Source organism: Miscanthus floridulus, chromosome 11, assembly GCF_019320115.1.
Source record: "Miscanthus floridulus cultivar M001 chromosome 11, ASM1932011v1, whole genome shotgun sequence".
Classification (NCBI taxonomy): domain Eukaryota; kingdom Viridiplantae; phylum Streptophyta; class Magnoliopsida; order Poales; family Poaceae; genus Miscanthus; species Miscanthus floridulus.
The window spans coordinates 75,888,190-75,905,234 of record NC_089590.1 but is presented as its reverse complement, the minus strand read 5'-3'; the positions used below and the strand labels follow the sequence as shown (position 1 = coordinate 75,905,234).

The 17,045-nt window shown below is 46.9% G+C and overlaps 1 protein-coding gene and 2 pseudogenes across 1 annotated transcript in view; 1 reads left to right on the top strand and 2 right to left on the bottom strand.

Moving 5' to 3' along the window:
* Positions 1-4,731: 4,731 nt before the first annotated feature.
* LOC136492233 (uncharacterized) lies at positions 4,732-8,706 on the bottom strand (annotated as a pseudogene).
* Positions 8,382-16,416, bottom strand: LOC136491257 (pentatricopeptide repeat-containing protein At2g16880-like; annotated as a pseudogene).
* A 169-nt stretch (positions 16,417-16,585) lies between these two features.
* The window catches only part of LOC136492232 (uncharacterized), a 568-nt gene continuing 108 nt past the window's right edge, over positions 16,586-17,045 (top strand). The window contains exon 1 of the mRNA XM_066488321.1: positions 16,586-17,002. Coding sequence (XP_066344418.1) covers positions 16,586-17,002 — 417 coding nt within the window. The remainder of the gene's footprint in view (positions 17,003-17,045) is intronic.

Here is a 17,045-nt window from a genome sequence, read left to right as displayed (position 1 = left end):
CATGCATCGCTTGATTACAATCTAGCGGAGAAAAGAAACCTTTTTTTTTGCAGCGGAGGTAATGAGATTAATGAGATCCAGGCGAGTTAAGATTTCTTGGCTTCGGTGAAAATTTTTTTAAGCGCCTATCAACCAGGACACAGGGAGTGTATAATTCATATATGTTGTGAAACTACAAGAGGTTTTTAAGATGGATAGTCACTTTGAACAAAGCTAATGTGATATGTAAAAAGGAACAAAGAGAGTACCACCAGGGACGGATCTAGCGGTCCGCCCCTACCGCTGCCGGACCCCTGGAGCCCTCCTAGAAATTTTTACCATAGATATACCTTGAGGAGAGGCTAAAGCTATCTAGAGGTTGAAAAAACTCCCCTAACATTTATCCTAGATCCCTTGATCGAGTACCACGTCACTAGTAGAACTTCTATCCACCCATAACCTTTGAACATGCGTGTTGGAGCACCATGTTTAGATGATAAGAAAGACCTCTAAATTATTAGATTTACGTGAGGATCTATAGGGATCCTGATTCTCATGGATGAGCTCCATACAACAATATGAGACGACTTTGAACAACTCCTTTATCTTAGGGCTTGCCTAGCGTGCCAACATGGCGTGTTGCCCTAGAGTCAACATCAATACTAAATAGTTTAAGTATCCATATCACACCAGTTAGAGCAGGCCAACGCTCCATGGTGTGCATATGACTCAGTGTGATTTGGATGACACTCTAGAGTAAAAAAGCGGTGGCTTCATATTGTCAATGACCTGCAGAGGTCACTGGTGGCTCGGGAAAGGAAACGTGTGGTCCAATCGCGTAGAGGAAAAGGCAAGAAAAGCAACAGTACTTTTGGTGCATTAAAAGAGGCTGATGGGACCAGAAGTCTAGTGCCTTCACTAATTTGCATTGGAAGACCTATGCCTCTGCCCATACAAATCTACATGTAACCCGAATTTTGAATTAAGACCACCATTAGTACTACCTGCTATGGTGCTGCCCTTAGTAGTCTTGTAGGGTGGCAGAGGCTGCGGAAGTCACGGTGGTTTGGTCCGACAATGCTACAACAGAGGCAATAAACAAAACCTGTTAGGTGGATTCGTGGTCTCAAATACAAATTCTCACAAAATATCTACGATGGCTAGTGTTGCAGGACTACTATATATATTCCTATATGTTCTCCTATAGACGTGACATCTCTTATTTACTTAAACACTATATGTTCTCTTTTAGACGTGACATTTTTTTTACGTGACATCTCTTTTTATTGAAACACTATATGTTCTCCTATAGACGTGACATCTCTTTATGACTCTGCCCCTGGTGTGGGGGTATGACCCTCAAGACATGGGCTGCACCATCGAAGGTGGTCCGGCCCACAAGATCAAGGCGTGCACGACGCTGCTCGGTGTGCACCGCAAGACATTGTATAGTACTAAATAGGATATTTACTTGTAACTCTGTCTCTTCAGACTATATAAGGAGAGGCAGGGGTCCCCTATCGGATAGGCTACGTCAAGCTACTTGGTCGTCCAGATTAATACAATACACCAAAGACACAGGACGTAGGGTATTACGTCGATCAGACGGCCCGAACCTGTCTAAATCGCTGTTTCTGCGCCTTGTGTCACCATCCGGTTCCTGATCACGCGCACTCCACCGACAAATCTACCATCGCGGGATATCCCTCGGTGGACTATCGAGCATATTCTGTCGACACTGGACTATTGCTCGGTACATTAGTTTGTGACGTCGCTTACATCAACCAAGGTACGCGGCATCTAAAGTTTTGGGTGTGGTCTCAAGACCACTTTACATTTCCATAAACATAAACCAATTATGTGGTTCCTTTTTCATATTTTAGATTACCATAAATTATTTTATTTTGCACAGAATTTTCGATAGAATTGTGAGAAATGGCCGTACGTGCACAAAACCTGATGAGCCGTACTTGGGCCGCTAGATAGAGGATTTCCGGGCCACATGGCACTTATTTGGTGTTCTAGACTGGACTAGAAGCCTGGAGAAATGTTGTTGTTCTTCAGGAACACGCCCTCGGAATCCTATCGCCACTCACGACAGTCGACACGCCGCGGAAGCACTCTTTGCCGAACTCTCTTGTCGCCATGCCGGCGGTCGCCGCCGCATCCCCCGGCCTCTCCCATCTGCCGCGCTACCACCACCTTGGCCGTCGCTTTCACCTCCGCCGCCACCGCCTTCTACCTGCTACTCCGGCCAGGCCCTCGTGTGGCGTCACCCGCGCCCGCCGCCTTCTCCTTGCCGGCGCGTTCGCCTCGGGGAGGTCCTTCAGGACAGGTGAGCTCCTGGCAGCCCTCCTGACACGCCATCGTGGTGTTTGCTCAATTAGTCCGCGGATGCAAAATAGATAAATATTTTTTTTTTAAAAAAAACTCTGCAATGTTTGTGGTTTCTGAACCGTACTGTCCATATAATGCTTTAATTGCTCCATTTTAGCAAGAAATTGCGGTATTCCAGCAATTTTCAGGATGTTTTGAAATGCAACTGACAAAATTCTGAAATTAGTTTACATGTGGGCGTTTTGCTTTAAAAGATAATGTTTGTTACCACGTTTTTTTTTACAGCTCACTTCAATTGTTCTGAACTTTTGAATTCAGAATGGACTTTCTTGAAGTGCAATTTTTCAGAGTTGCTGTCGTCTCAATACATCGGTTGATTTTGTTAGGATGTTGACTCTGCTGCGCCACAATTCTGGGTGCATACCTTGGTCTCTTCGTTCGATTGCTTGGCTGGACAATGACGCACGTGATAGGGAGCATGCTGTTTGCACACTCTATCATACTCCCTTGGTGGAAGGAAGTGCATCGATGAGATAATGCAATTCCCTGGTTGCATTGTTCTCATCAATAGCCTCCTGAAATCAGAGTCCATCCTGCCTGTGAGCAGCAGCTGCAGGTCTTCTGCGTAACATTACATCAGTTCACATATATAGGAAGATGGCTGGTGAGAGTGGAGCAATGGAAGAAATCATTAGTCTTCCTGTAAATCTACAATAACCCTGAGGTAGCTGCAATTAATCATTACCACTCCAAGATCTTTTTCTCCATCCATGTTGCTTGTAAGTGATTATACTGGCTGTTACCAGTCTGGCATGCGTGTGGGTAATGGTTGACCTGTCACATCGAATGTTTGGACACATGCATGAAGTATTAAATATAGACTAATTACGAAACTAATTGCATAACTTGCGACTAATTTGCGAGACGAATCTTTTAAGCCTAATTAGTCCATGATTTGACAATGTGGTGCTACAGTAAACATGTGCTAATGATAGATTAATTAGGCTTAAAAAATTCGCCTCGGAAATTAGCCTCCATCTATGTAATTAGTTTTATAATTAATTTATATTTAATACTCCTTATTAGCCTCTAAACATTCGATGTGACATAAATTTTAGGAGCGCCTAAAGAACCAAACACCCCCTAACTCCTGATCTGAGACATGTTCCACTGGTTTTAAAGTCGACTGATAAATCGACCGAAGCTATTTTGTTGTGAGAGAGAAATACTCTAATAAGCTGGTTCCTACTTGTTTGGACTGGGGCCTGGCTTCGGGGAGCCAACCGTACACCGCTGGTCTGGCGAACGTAAGTGTCCCTGTTTTTTTTAGAGCCAGGCTTGGTTAGGGGCGCAGGTAGCGTTCGAGTCACCTCCCTCCCGTCTTCCCTCCCTGCGGTGCTCCTCCCGCCGGCAATCACACCGGCCACCACTCCCGCCGCTCCTCCACGCTCATGCGCGGCTCGTCGACCTCCGCGCTCGCACGCCGCCACTCCTCGCTCGCGGTGGCAGGGTCGCCCGGCCGTAGCTCGCGCGGCACGGTGGTGGTCGTGTCACGACAGGGGCCAATCTCGCGGTGGTGGTCGTCTCGTGGCGCAACTGCGGCGGGGTCACCCGGTAGCCGGGAGCTCATCCTCCTCCCGCCGAAGTCCACATCTGGTACTAGCGCTGAAATAGTCCTCCTCTGCTCCTCCTTCCGCCAGGAGCTCGGGCGAATCTGGCGCATCTGGTCTTCCTCCGACGAATCTGGCAAATCGGCAGCCGCAACATGGCGACCATCTTCTCGAGCATGCCGTGACGCGAGCTCCTCTTCAGGAGTGGCCGGAGTGGTGGCTGAGCTTCTCTTCTTCATGAGCGGCGGGAGCGGTGGCCACAACAGGACCGTGCTCGCCGAGGTGCTCTCCAGGAGGCCGCGTCGGGCAATCCGTGCTCGCCGAGGTGCTTATCGTGCTAGCGATTGGTGCCGCCGTGCTCGTCGTGCAATCTCTGCCGTGTGCTGCTGCCCGTTGCTCGCCGCTGCGGTGCGCTGCTGCTCGCCAAGGGTGCCCACCGCATGTTCGACGAAATCTCTCCAAGGGGGTAAACTTGAAGAGATGACTGTATCGAAACAATCCAGGTAACCAAACACGTCGTGGGGTTAGCTAGGCTTACACAGTACAGACAACAAACAACCAGGGGTTAGCTTAGCGGGAGCATGCTAAGCCTATCCACGCTAGGATTCTAGCCAGGCTAAAGTTGCCCAAGAAACTAAACACAAAGCTAAAGCACCCTAGAATAAACGTGGACCAGGACCTGAACAAAGCAGTACCAATTATATTCCTTGTGTCAATTAGAGTAACAGACAAGAATAAAACATAAACTCTAAACTAGTATAAATATTTCGAGTGAAATAATTAATGAGGTTCTTGGAAAAGCACAGCATGCCTAAATGAACAAATTGTCAAGCAACAAAAGAAACTAGACACTACAACGTACACCAATGTGTGAAATGTCAATACTTTGGTATCTATCAATGTAACAGCATATAAGAACTTCAATTCTTTTAAAAAAAACTTCAGACTTTCAAGAATCCCTCCACCCCTCAGGGAGATGCCACCGTTTGTGCCAGTAAATGGACACCCGGGACCAGAGAGGGAACATGCAGCCTTTTCGCTTGGTCGTAAACGGCTTGCCAGAACAGTATTTTTCTCTCACACCAATCTAGCCAGCAGTAATAATCCACGATCGTATACGATCGTATCAGCATCAGCCAAACAGGCTGATGAAGCTAAAGTCTGCAGCTTCATCAGGGACTCCCCCTATCGAGGCAGCCAGACGTACCGCGAATCTCTAAGATTGGATGGGTTCCACAGATCAGCCATGAAGATGAATGAGCCCAGCAGCCCTGGAACTGTCAAGACAAATGTGCTCTGGGAGAAGAATGCTGTTGATCTGAAGACCTCATTCCCTCTCACACAAGGGTTCCCCAGTGTCTCCCAAGGTCCATCACTGATGTTGCCATGTGAGCCAGCACAATGTTTGGAGCCCAGCTTGTGCAGCCAGAGGTTACCATAAAGGTGCCTTCATGCTTGAAGAGCGCAGGAGCTTCTTGATGCTGTGCGATGAGAAACCTTGGCATCACATCAGTGACATCAAGGTAGTCATCAGTTAGCGGGCCAATGTGGAGCTCGCTGTTGTCCTCAGAAGAGTATATCAGGTAGGCCTTTCCATATCATCATCCTTGAAGATGGTCATGTCTATACTTTCGCAGTCATGTGGACGCTTGCTGTAGAGATAAGTGAATGTCGGAGAATCACTGACGGCCACACCAGCTGAAGCTTTGGTGTAGTTAGCATCATCTATGTGCATCCACATCACATATTTGCCAGTCCGATCATTGTATTTGTATATCACCTTGGGCCTCTCCAGGACATTGGATCTGTGAAGACCATGTGTTACATTCTTCTCCTCACCACGGAGGACAAGCCCTTTATTTTTCCACGTCCACAGGTCCTTCGAAGAATAGCAACTTAGTCCAATGATGTCAACCTGGAAAATGATCTGTCAAAGTTAGTAGCTAGATATGACAAAGACACTAAATTCCACCAAATAGGAAGGTGGACAAAACAAACATCACTTTTAAGTACCGAAGCAAAGTAGCACCTACTAAGTTCTGCTGCTGAAACATCAGTTCAGTTTGTCAGCAGCACATATGTACTAATTATGTGTGTTTTTGGAAAATTTAGTAAACTATGCTGGTTCCACAGTTTGCCCAATGCTGGTATTCTTTATATCAGAATAATCAGGTTGAAGTCTAGCCAGAGAATCCTTAACTAGAAATCCCTCCAATTCATAACCACTGAAGAGTTCTTTGCTGTCCACAAGAGTCCATTTTTATAAAAATAGAAAGAAATCACTTTCTGGTTGTTGGCACCACCATAATGCAGTTACACTATCAGTCACTTTCGATTTAATCAATCAAAGAACTGCAATCACACATCACAATGCACCTTCCAATACACCACCACTGGTGTGAATGTCTACTGGGTATGAAAGAATTGAGATCACTGGCACAATGCACTCCCCAGATATACCACCCTTGAGCCTTGTTTGGATGCATGTGTATCCACCTTAATCCACATGTATTGGAGTGGATTGAAATGGATACATGCGCATCCAAACAAGGCCTTAGTGTGCATGTCTATTAGGGTGTATGCGTGTGTGCTTATCTGCCTTAGTGCCTTTGCCTTGTAATCTGAAATGGCCAAAGTTCTTCTCTAATCATTGTTTAACGTTCTGCCTTTGCGAAAAAAAAACTATAGGCCAGTACTTGTATGACAAAAGCCTATAAGTGGATTCTTGATTTGGTATTTTGTGAACTCAAACCCACATCTACTGATATATCTCATTGTTCCAATTTGGCACACTTTGATTCTAACACCACTAGAGCATAAAAAATGCTAGTTTGTACGCAAAGAAAATGTTGGAGCTCAAACCAATTTCATATGAATAATAAACAGTCAAAATTTGTTACTAGCTTTTCATCTCTACATACCAAGTAACCCGCCTTAAAACAGCCCAGTCAATTTTCTTACCATACCAATACACCATAACTTCCAACATGCCTCCTAGCGATTTAGCCTCACCAACAGAATCTAAAAGGTTACGAAAATTAGATGTGTGCATTAGCACAGACAGTTACAAATGCACTGAAATATTCGGTCATATTTAGAGAAATTAAACTTTCTTCTACATACTATTTTTTAGGTGTTCTACATATTAGTTTTTTAGGTGCTGTACATATTAGTTTTCTTAGGAGTTCCACATACTAGTTTCTAGCTATCTCTGAGTTAGTTTATCCAAAGAGAAAGAAACAAATAGTCTCCAAATGATATGATTACTAAATCTTTGAGCAAGGCATTAGTTTGGGATAATGATGCAACAAATTGAAATTCCTACACGGAAGTTCTGAAATGGGGTAAGTTGATCCTTTCCCATCATTCTTCTCCAAACTTCTAGCACACTATTGTGTCTACTTGATCCTGCTCTGGTCATGTGCAGTGCATGCTAAATCAATTTGATTTCTACATGCCCTATCTGCCAGAGAAGGGCAGGCCTGGTGCAGTGGTGAGAGCTGTCTCACTGAGTCACCAGGTCATGGGTTCGAAGCAGCCTCTCCGCAGATTTTGCGGGGGAAAGGCTTGTCTCGGTTTATCCCTTCCCCAGACCCCACTCATGTGGGAGCCTCCGGCACTGGGTCTGCCCTTTTTTATGCCCTATCTGCCAGAAGTCTAAAAATAAAGTGTTAAGCTCTCTTACAGAGTATTCAATCTGATATTGTGTATATATATAGTATTCATGCCCCAAAATATAAACCTGACACCATCACATTCGTCTATGTTAACTAGCTAGTGCCTTTTGAGTTTGACATAGGTCATTCACATTAGATGAAACAATTGAGTTGAGTGCTTCTACAGCAACATATCATAAGTCCCAGACCACGAATGGGTGTTGAATATTGATAGCATCGGAAAGTACAACTCACCTTGTCTGCTCCCTTGCTGTGAGCGTTGTAATGCCATCCTTATTCTCCCCATACCAGAAATAGGTATTGGTCCTCTTATCATACAGGACACCTCCTCCATGAGCTTGAAATGGTTTTCCATCAGTGTCCAAGCAAATTCTGCCTGGGTAGTAGAAGTACATGCTGCCATTTCCACCATTGATTGGATGTACAGCCGTATTCAGTTCTGGGAAGAACATATCATGCACTGCACATCAAGAACTCATCCACTATTGTAGGCGGCTTCTTGTATCCCTTGCGGCGCCCTCATAATCGATCGGCGGATCTCGTGTGTACTCATATTCTCATCCTCCTCCTTATGAATGATGAGAAGATGGAAATTCACAAAGACGACCAATGCTGCTAAGCTCAATAGTACCAGAGTTAGGGACCGGTGTCTTGCCGGGTAGCAGTGGAAACCCAACGCCTTTGGGTGCCTGCTCCTCATACCCACCGTGCCGCTTATCTACTCCAATTGATACGTGCCTGCAGCAAAAATGGAGTTGAGCTCAAAAACTGCAAAATTTGGACAGGGAAGAAACAACGGTTGGAATTTCTAGAAAAAGAGGCTGATTAGCGTGCCAAATCAAGAAAGATGAAATTGCAGCAGAATGAATTGGAACTTGGAATTTCCCCGGAAAAGAAATGGATTTGTTACCAACATCTAACTGACCCAAATTTGATTCCTCAATCAATTAGCGTCGTCTACACTCAAATCAGGGAACTACTAAAGGAAATCAGCCAGCAAACTTAACAGCTTATCATGGCCTAACTACCCGCTCCCTGGCCGCCACTACAAATGGAGCAACCGAAATGAAGAACTGTATCAAGAATCCGGTAACACAGCTCATGCTCAGCCATAGCTATTTTGTGTTCCAGGGGACTCGAATCTTACTAGTAGAAATCCAATATTCCAAATTAAAATTGTTGCTACTGTTATTCTTACATTTAAAATATTCCAAGGGCCGGATAATATACCTAGTCAGTTTATGACCAACTGATGAAGTTGTGGCAAAACCATGGACAATGTCACATACCACAGCAGCAAAAACCAATCATATCCTATCCAGCTGCATGTGTTTGCCTCTTTTGCCTTTTGATAAGGCCTTCCATCAAAGTGATATAGGTTGAACTGTCAACAGACATGCCCCTTTGCATCATCTCATCCAAAACAGCCTTGGCTTCTTTCAGTTGCCCACCAATGCAGAGTTCATTTACAGATTTATTATAGCTCTCCTGATCACCACCAGATTTAACCTCTGGGTCCTTCCCTGTCTCCACTTCCTCCACAGAAGATTTCATGGAAGGATAAGAAAATCTTTCAGATAATTTTCCGCTCTCCTCCAATTTATGCAACATATTATGTGCTTCCTCTGGTCGCCCTGCCTCAGATAGTGCAGACAACACAACATTGTATGTAAATGCATCAGGCTGCAAGCCTCTGACCTCCATGTCAGCAAAGAAACACAAAGCTGTATCGACATCGCCATGTTTGCACAAAGCTTGAATTAAGGTGTTATATGTGATAACATCAACCTTCTTCCCTTTCTCTACCCATGACTCGAAAAGCTTCATCGCTTTCTCAAGCTTGCCATACAGACAAAGCCCATTCATTAAAGTGTTGCAGGTAACAACATCTGGCTTAAAGGAATTCTCCACCATCTTGTTGTGGAACTGGAAAGCTTTCTCCAAGTCCCCTTCCTTACAGTAGGCATGGATGATGATATTGTATGTGGTGTCGTCTGGTACCAACCCATTCTCCATCAGCTCATTCAATTTATCAATTGCCTCTGTCAACTTCCCCATTGTAGAAAGCCCTTTGATCAATGTGTTGTAAGTAGAAATACTTGGCGTTAACTTCCTCTTGACCATTTCATCCCACAGACGCAGAGCAGGCTCTGGATTAGACTCCTTAAAGTAGGCTGCCATCACTGTACCATAACTGACTTCGTTAGGTACAAAACCCCTCTGTGGCGGTGAATGCAAGAGCTCCTCAGCTTCTTCATAACGCTTCTCTTTGCATAGGTTGTACAGCAAAGTGTTTAGGGTGAAAGTGTCCATTGTGAGTCCCCTTCCCACCATCTCATCCATCAACAAGAATGCTTTTGCAACATTGCCGGCTTTGCAGTATGCATCAATTAATGTATTGTATGTAATCACATCTGGTGCCAGCCCCTCCGCTGCCATCATTTTCAGACGCCCTAATGCTTCTTCCAATTGCCCCTCGCAGCAGAGCCCCTTCACAACAATGTTATGTGTGACCAAACTTGCCTTCACCCCTTTGTCACGCATTTCCCCAAGCAGATTCAGTGCATCACAAGAGCGCTGACACTTGAAGCATGCATCAACAAGCGTATTGTAGGTAACTACGTCAGGCGATACTATGCCGAGCCGGTCCATCTCATCCTTCAGCTTAAATGCCTCGTCCACCTTCCCTGCATGGCACAGCCCTGCAGCGAGCACATTGTACCCAATTTTTTACTATTTGATCTTTTTTCTCAAGAAAATTTACGTTTGGCCTCCTGAGAGACTTAAACTCATCTTTGACCCTGGGGGTCGGCGCCATGAGTTCTTGCGCCGAGGTAACACGTCTCGGCGCCACAGATCTTGGCGCCGAGGTGCCTGGCCGTGCACTGCAGGAAATCCTAAGTGGCGTTGACGTGATCGGTACCTCGACGCCAGAATACATAGCGCCGAGCTCGGCGCCGTAGATCTTGACGCTCAGTTCGAGCCATGTATTCTGGCGCGTTGATGGCGCGCGCGACGAGGCGGACAAGGCTGACGAGGACGGCCGCAGCGACGTGGGTGGAGCAGAGCGACGTGCGTGATAAATGCTTGCGTAGCTAGCTTGCTCTGTCAGATTTTTATTACACAAGACAATATCCAACAAAGATCCACAACCCGTTAACAAATACAGCTGAGTTGATGCGTTGCTGCTGCTCACTGCTTTTGCTGCTGCTGCTCCCTGCGCAGCTGTGCTCACTAGCAAATACAGTGGATGCATATCTACGGAGTTAGCATCAGAAACTAGATATGCTGCTGCTGCAAGGTCTATGCTAGTTTCTGATTGATCACCGTAAGGAATAGATGCTAAACCACTTTGAAATCCTCTTGTTCTGTCCGGGTTCTGATGCAAATTTTCAACGAATCTTGGTAGAATCATCAAGTGTAAAATACCACATTTTTAGTGTTTTGGCTGTATTAAAAAGATCATGTTAAATGTTTGAAGTGTGACGAAAAATTCTGGCTTGCAAAATCTTTCGTGCGATGTTGTAAAAGCATATGAGAGAATTCTTTATTTGACACCGAAACAAATCACTCTTTCGTATTTGGTACTGGAAATTTTGAACTTCCTTATCTAGCATCAACTTGAAAATTCTTTCCGTATATGGCACTTCCGTCCATTTGATGCAGTAACGGTGTCAAGTGCCACCTAAAATGACATATATGCCCTTCTATGTACCAGCAACATGTAGTGCCAGATAGGAAAAAGAATAAATAGACATAATGTCAAATAAGAAAAGCATAAATATGACAAATATACTTGATGCACAAGCTTCACAAATCTGACCACAATGTCAGCATATCTACGTAGAGAATCACATTACAGTTCACATGTCTAGGTTCATACATATGCATACATTATGAGGTTCATAGAGATAAACACATGAATGTTCATACATAGAGGGTCTAAATTCACATTACAGTTCATAGAGCATATGCCTTATACATTGCCAAGCACATCTACATAGAGAAATCACAAGCTCAACATTCTCTTGCTTCTTGTGCTATTTGCAGGACTAGCAAGCTTAGCTGTTTTGTTTCTGGTGCCCATTGCAGGGCTGCCAATTTTTTTTAGGTTTGAAGCAAGCTGTTTCTTGGTCCTTTTAGCCTTCTCCTTTGTTGGAGATTGAAACTCGGTGGAAATTGGCTCGAGTTGATTGGAGATGCTTCTTGACCTGCACATGTACATTCAAACTAGGATGACATCCTTGCTCTTCGTTGACTACATAATAATATTCAGAAATACGAGACAAGATTGGCAAATTCATACTACAGAGCAAAGACATCAACTGGCACAGAGGTGATAGTCAGTTACTTGGTTAACAGCTGATTCCAGCATGTGTAGCACCAACCCATCTTGGCAGCATAGAGACTACCACAGAGAATTGTAACTGGCATTTGCTACAGCCTCTGATGGTATATATACTAGTAAAACTTTGGCTGTACTGTTCTCAAGTTGATTTTACATATATACAAGCAAATAAAGAATTCTCCACAGGCCTGGAATTTCAGAAGCAGCTCAAAACAGAAGGCATCCGGTGGTTACAACGGCCTTTTGTGATCATGCTTAGAAAACACATCAAGTTCTTGCGCACATCATGTGAACCGCCATAAACCCAGAATGCATAGTATGGTATATAAAAAGAGAAGTCATATAAACAGTATTGTGCTACTTATCCATCATACACGGGCTATAAAAATCCAAATATGTTGAGAGAAATTCCTACTTCTCAAAATCACAAGATTAATCAAAATGCTAATAAACAAGTTCAAGCCTTCGATTTTAGAACATTTTGTTTCGTTATTTAATGGATTTATTTCCAGATAGAAATGTTCTCTATATATGACAAACCAATTTCTTTAATCCTAGGTGGCCAAGTCAAGATGCCAGCATAGAAGGGTGATTCTCTCTCTGCATATTCTGTGGGGGGAAAATGCAAGAACAACAAATTAGTCCTCTGTGAAGCCTTCTCCCTTAACATCTGCTATCATCTTTGAAACATGATGGAATTCATCATGCTATCATCTTTGGTAAATACATATGTCACATGCAAATATTAACATCTGCTCTTATGATGTCTGTAATGCAAATTTTGAAATATTAACTGAATTTCTAAATTTGAGTGCACTTGTTCACACCAATTTCAATCAAAATTGGCTTTTTCTAAATAATACAATTCCATTTTCATATGATTTAACCACTGGAAGGTGCTACATCTGAACTATAATAATATTTAGAACATCTTGTAATTTGTAGAAAGAAGGCAAACTAACTAATGCAAGCTTTACTAACTATAGATACTATAAAGGTTTATATGCCGGCAAAATTTTTAGTATCATTTACATATGATGCTATGAGACCCTCCATTTTTATTAAGAAAAGCTAATCCTTGGCATGCCAGGATGGCAGGACCCATGGGCCATGGGATCCTCACGATGATCCTGAGTTCCCAACAGCCTTTTTACCTACTACATGCTTCAGTAAGCCAAAAACCTACTAAAAAATATTGCCAAAGCAATTACTTATGTTGTAACACACTGTTACCACATGAATGAACCCAAAATTACAGGCGTCCGTTCAATGGCAGAGAAGTTTAAAATCCCTTTGATCAAATGCAGCAACGGAAAACAGGGCTTAAGCGCCATGATGACACTCGTTTAACTGTGAGGTCTATACATGGAGTCATGGATCCATGTGAAATTTTAGTGAGCACCTAGGAAATATTTCCCAGAGAAGCAAAAGGCAAAGAGTAGCAGCACATGTCAGCACACACTTTAGATGATGAATCATCATCAGGCATGTAAGCAATCAAGCAACAAATTACTAATTTACTATAGGTGGCTGATTGGTGACTTCTTCATAGACTCAGTGGCAATTATAAGCAAGGAGGCAACAATTGCAATGGCAAATAGCCAATTATATCGCACTGAACCTAGCCCCAGAATTGTCTAAATCTGTCGAGGAAAATACCCAAAAATATCTCAATTAGCACGCTAGGCACAGCAACTGAAAGCCGCCGCAGTAGCACTGATGAATTCAGGGCTCGACGGGATCGGGGGGTGGAAGGAAGGGGAGCGGGCGAGCTCACATGAGGTGTTGCGTCTGCCTAATGGAGGCGACGTCATCGGGGTCGACGAGCGACCTGAACCGCTCCGCCACCTCCTGCGTGCCTGCCGAGGGGGCGGGCTCCGGTGGCGGCTTCTCCATGGCTTCACCGCCTCAGCCGTCCCTGTTGCTCCCACCGCAGCTGTGGCTTCCCCTCCGCTCCGGGGTCCGGGTCGAAGCGCTACGACCTGCGAGCGATTGGGCCAAAACAGATCGAAAAATTTCCGGGTGGGGGCGAGGCCGCCCCCCCCCCCCCGCGCACCACGCGCCGCAAGATGGGGCCAGCCGCCCCGCCCCCGTGTTCCCCGCTGGACCCACGCCTCGATCTACGACCATGGGGCGAGCTTGGCTAACTGTGGGGCGCCTCGAGCTGGGGGACCCGCCCCGCGAGTTCCTGGGCGACGGCGGCCGGCGCCTCCTTTTCCCCATCCTCATCTCCTCCGGCCTCCATTCTCTCTAGGGTTTCGGTTTGAGAGGTTTCGTATCTCTTGTTTCTCTTTCAGAACAGAGGAGCGACGGGAGAGAGGAGCTCGGGGGAGAAGGGGAGATGGACGGACGCACGAGACCGATGGCATTTTGGTACTTCTAATGAAAAGCTGACATGGTCTTCCTAATCAACTAACGGAGGGATGTCTGAAATGGACGGAAGTGTCATATATGGAAGGAATTTTTAAGTTAATGCTAGATAAGGAAGTTCAAAATTTCCAGTGCCAAATACGAAAGAGTGATTTGTTTCAGTGCCAAATAAAGAATTCTCTCAAAGCATATTCGCTAGTTCATATATTACACAGTCTATTCTTCCAACTCAGTGTGACGTCTGAATTTCATCTTGGATAGTGATTGAGTTTGGCCTGACATGCTTTGGAATATTCTTTTCCTTTCTAGGAATCGTTTTCTTCTTTGATAAGGGGCTCATTGCAATGCGCAATATAAGTGAACTTCCATTTTGTTTTTTGCTTTTGAATCTTTTGAGGGTCTAAGTTAACTCACTGTGCGTATGGTTCACCTTTTTCTCTTGATGCCATTTCATATTCTTTCATGTCAGGTTTGGGTTTGACAATTTAGTCTGAAATTAACTATGCAGTTCTTCACCAAGCCAAAGAGTTACAAGGTTTTTGCATCCACTGTATTTGCTAGTGATCACAGCACAGTGAGCAGCAGTAGCACAGTGAGCAGCAACAGCAAAAGCAGTGAGCAGCAGGCGCACATCAACTCAGCTGTATTTGTTAACGGGTCGTGGATCTTTGTTGGATATTGTCTTGTGTAATAAAAATTTGACAGAGCTACGCAAGCATTTATCACACACGTCGCCCTGCTCCACCCACGTCGGCCTCGTCGCGCGCGCCGTCAACGCGATAGAATACATCGCTCGAGCTCGGCGCTAAGATCTACGGCATCATGTATTCTGACGTTGAGGTATCGGCTATGTCAACGCCACCTATGATTCTCTGTAGTGCATGGTCAGGCACCTCGACGCCAAGATCTGTAGCGCCGAGACGTGTTACCTCGACACCATGACTCATGACGTCGACCCCAAGGTCCAAAGATGAGTTTAAGTTTCTCAGAGCCAAATGGAAATTTTCTTCGTAAAAAGAGCCGATTAGTAAAAATTGGGCACATTGTACGTCCACAGGTCAGGCTCCAAACCGAATGCCGTCATGGCCTCCACGACATTGGTCGCCTGCTTGATCCACCCAAGTCTCGCATACGCTGAGACGAGGGTATTATACATGGCCCTGGTGGGCGCGATACCCTCCTTCATCCTGGCCAGCAGTGCCCGCGCCTCGCCGAGCATGCCCTTGCGACAATGAGCGTTGAGGAGGGTGTTGTAGGTGACGACGTCTGGGGAGAGGCCGAAACCCTGCATGGTGGAGAGCGTGGAGAGACCGTTGGCGAGGGTGCCCTTGGAGCAGTGGGTGTGGACCAGGAGGTTGAAGGTGTAGTGATTTGGGTGGAGCTGCAGCGCAATGAGGGAGCGGAAGGCGTCGAGAGAGACCTGCGGCGAGGTGGACGGACTGCGCGCAAGTGCGGAGAGCACGCCGTTGGCTGCCTGGAAGGAGGGGCGGACGTGGCCGCGGCGGCGGAGGGAGTGGAGGAGTTGTGCGGCGAGGTGGGGGTGGCGTAGGCGGGCGTAGGCGGAGAGCGCGGCGTCGGCGAGCGCACTCGTGGGGAGGCTGGCGAGGAGGTGGCGGTGGAGGTGGCGCAGCGGGTCGAGCGGGACGAAGTCGAGGAGCAGCGGGAGGAGATTGCTGTAGGGGAGCATGGGGAGGAGCGGGAGTAAGGAGGGGAGGCAGGACGGAGGGGAGACGAGGCGGCGGTAGGCGAGGAGAGTGTGCGGAGAGGCGAGCGCTGGGTCGGCGGCAGCAAGGGCGATCACTTGCGGGTGGTGCGAGGCGCCGAGGCGCGGGAGGTACGGGGCCAGGAGGGTGTCCATGGGCGGCGGCGAGGGCAGGCGGGAGGCAGAAACAAGCGCGCCCGCCACGGCCGAGACAAGCGCGGAGTCCGGGTCGGAGGCGGCGCCGGATGCGGACGCCGGCGAGACGGAGGCCGAGGTGGAAGGTGTGGTGTCCACTGGGACGGGAGGCGGCGTTGTGTGACGGCGCGGCAGGCGGAGGAAGAACCGAACGAAGGGACTGGCCAGTGGAGACGAGGCCAGAGGCCTTGATAGGCTTCACGGAGGCCCAGGCGCCCAGCAAAGGAGTTTATAGCCACCGCCGCGGGGCGTCCTGCTCCCTGCACGCGCTCCCACCAACTCGGAGAAAAATTCAAGCTCAAACTCCGAAACTCGTGCTGTCGTTCACCTCCCCTCCCCCCAGCATCCCAAGTTGAGGAATCAGGAGATGGGAAGAGACGGGAAGGGAAGAGACGGGAAGGAGACTAGGCGCCGGAGCCGCAAGAGATCCCGCGACGCCTCCCCCTCCCCCTCCTCGGATTCCGACTCCCCTTCCTCGGCGTCCTCCCCGAGCAGCAGCCCCGAGCGACGGAGCCGCAGCAGTAAGCGGAATAGGTCATCCTCGTCGCACCGCCACCGCCACCGCCACAGCCGCAAGGACAGCGGACGGTCGCGGAGCTCCCGCGACGAGGACCGCCGCCGGCGGCATCGGAGAAGACGGGACCAGGAGAGGAAGCGCCACAGTGGGGATGGTGGCGGGTCCTCCGACTCCCAATCGTCGGAGGAGGATAGGGCGGAGGAGGCGCGGGAGATCGTCCGAGATATCCTCAGGGAATTGCCGGCTGTAGCCGAAGAGCTTCGCCAGGTAGGGTTTCTTATCTTTTTTTATTTTTAACCTAGAGTTGTAG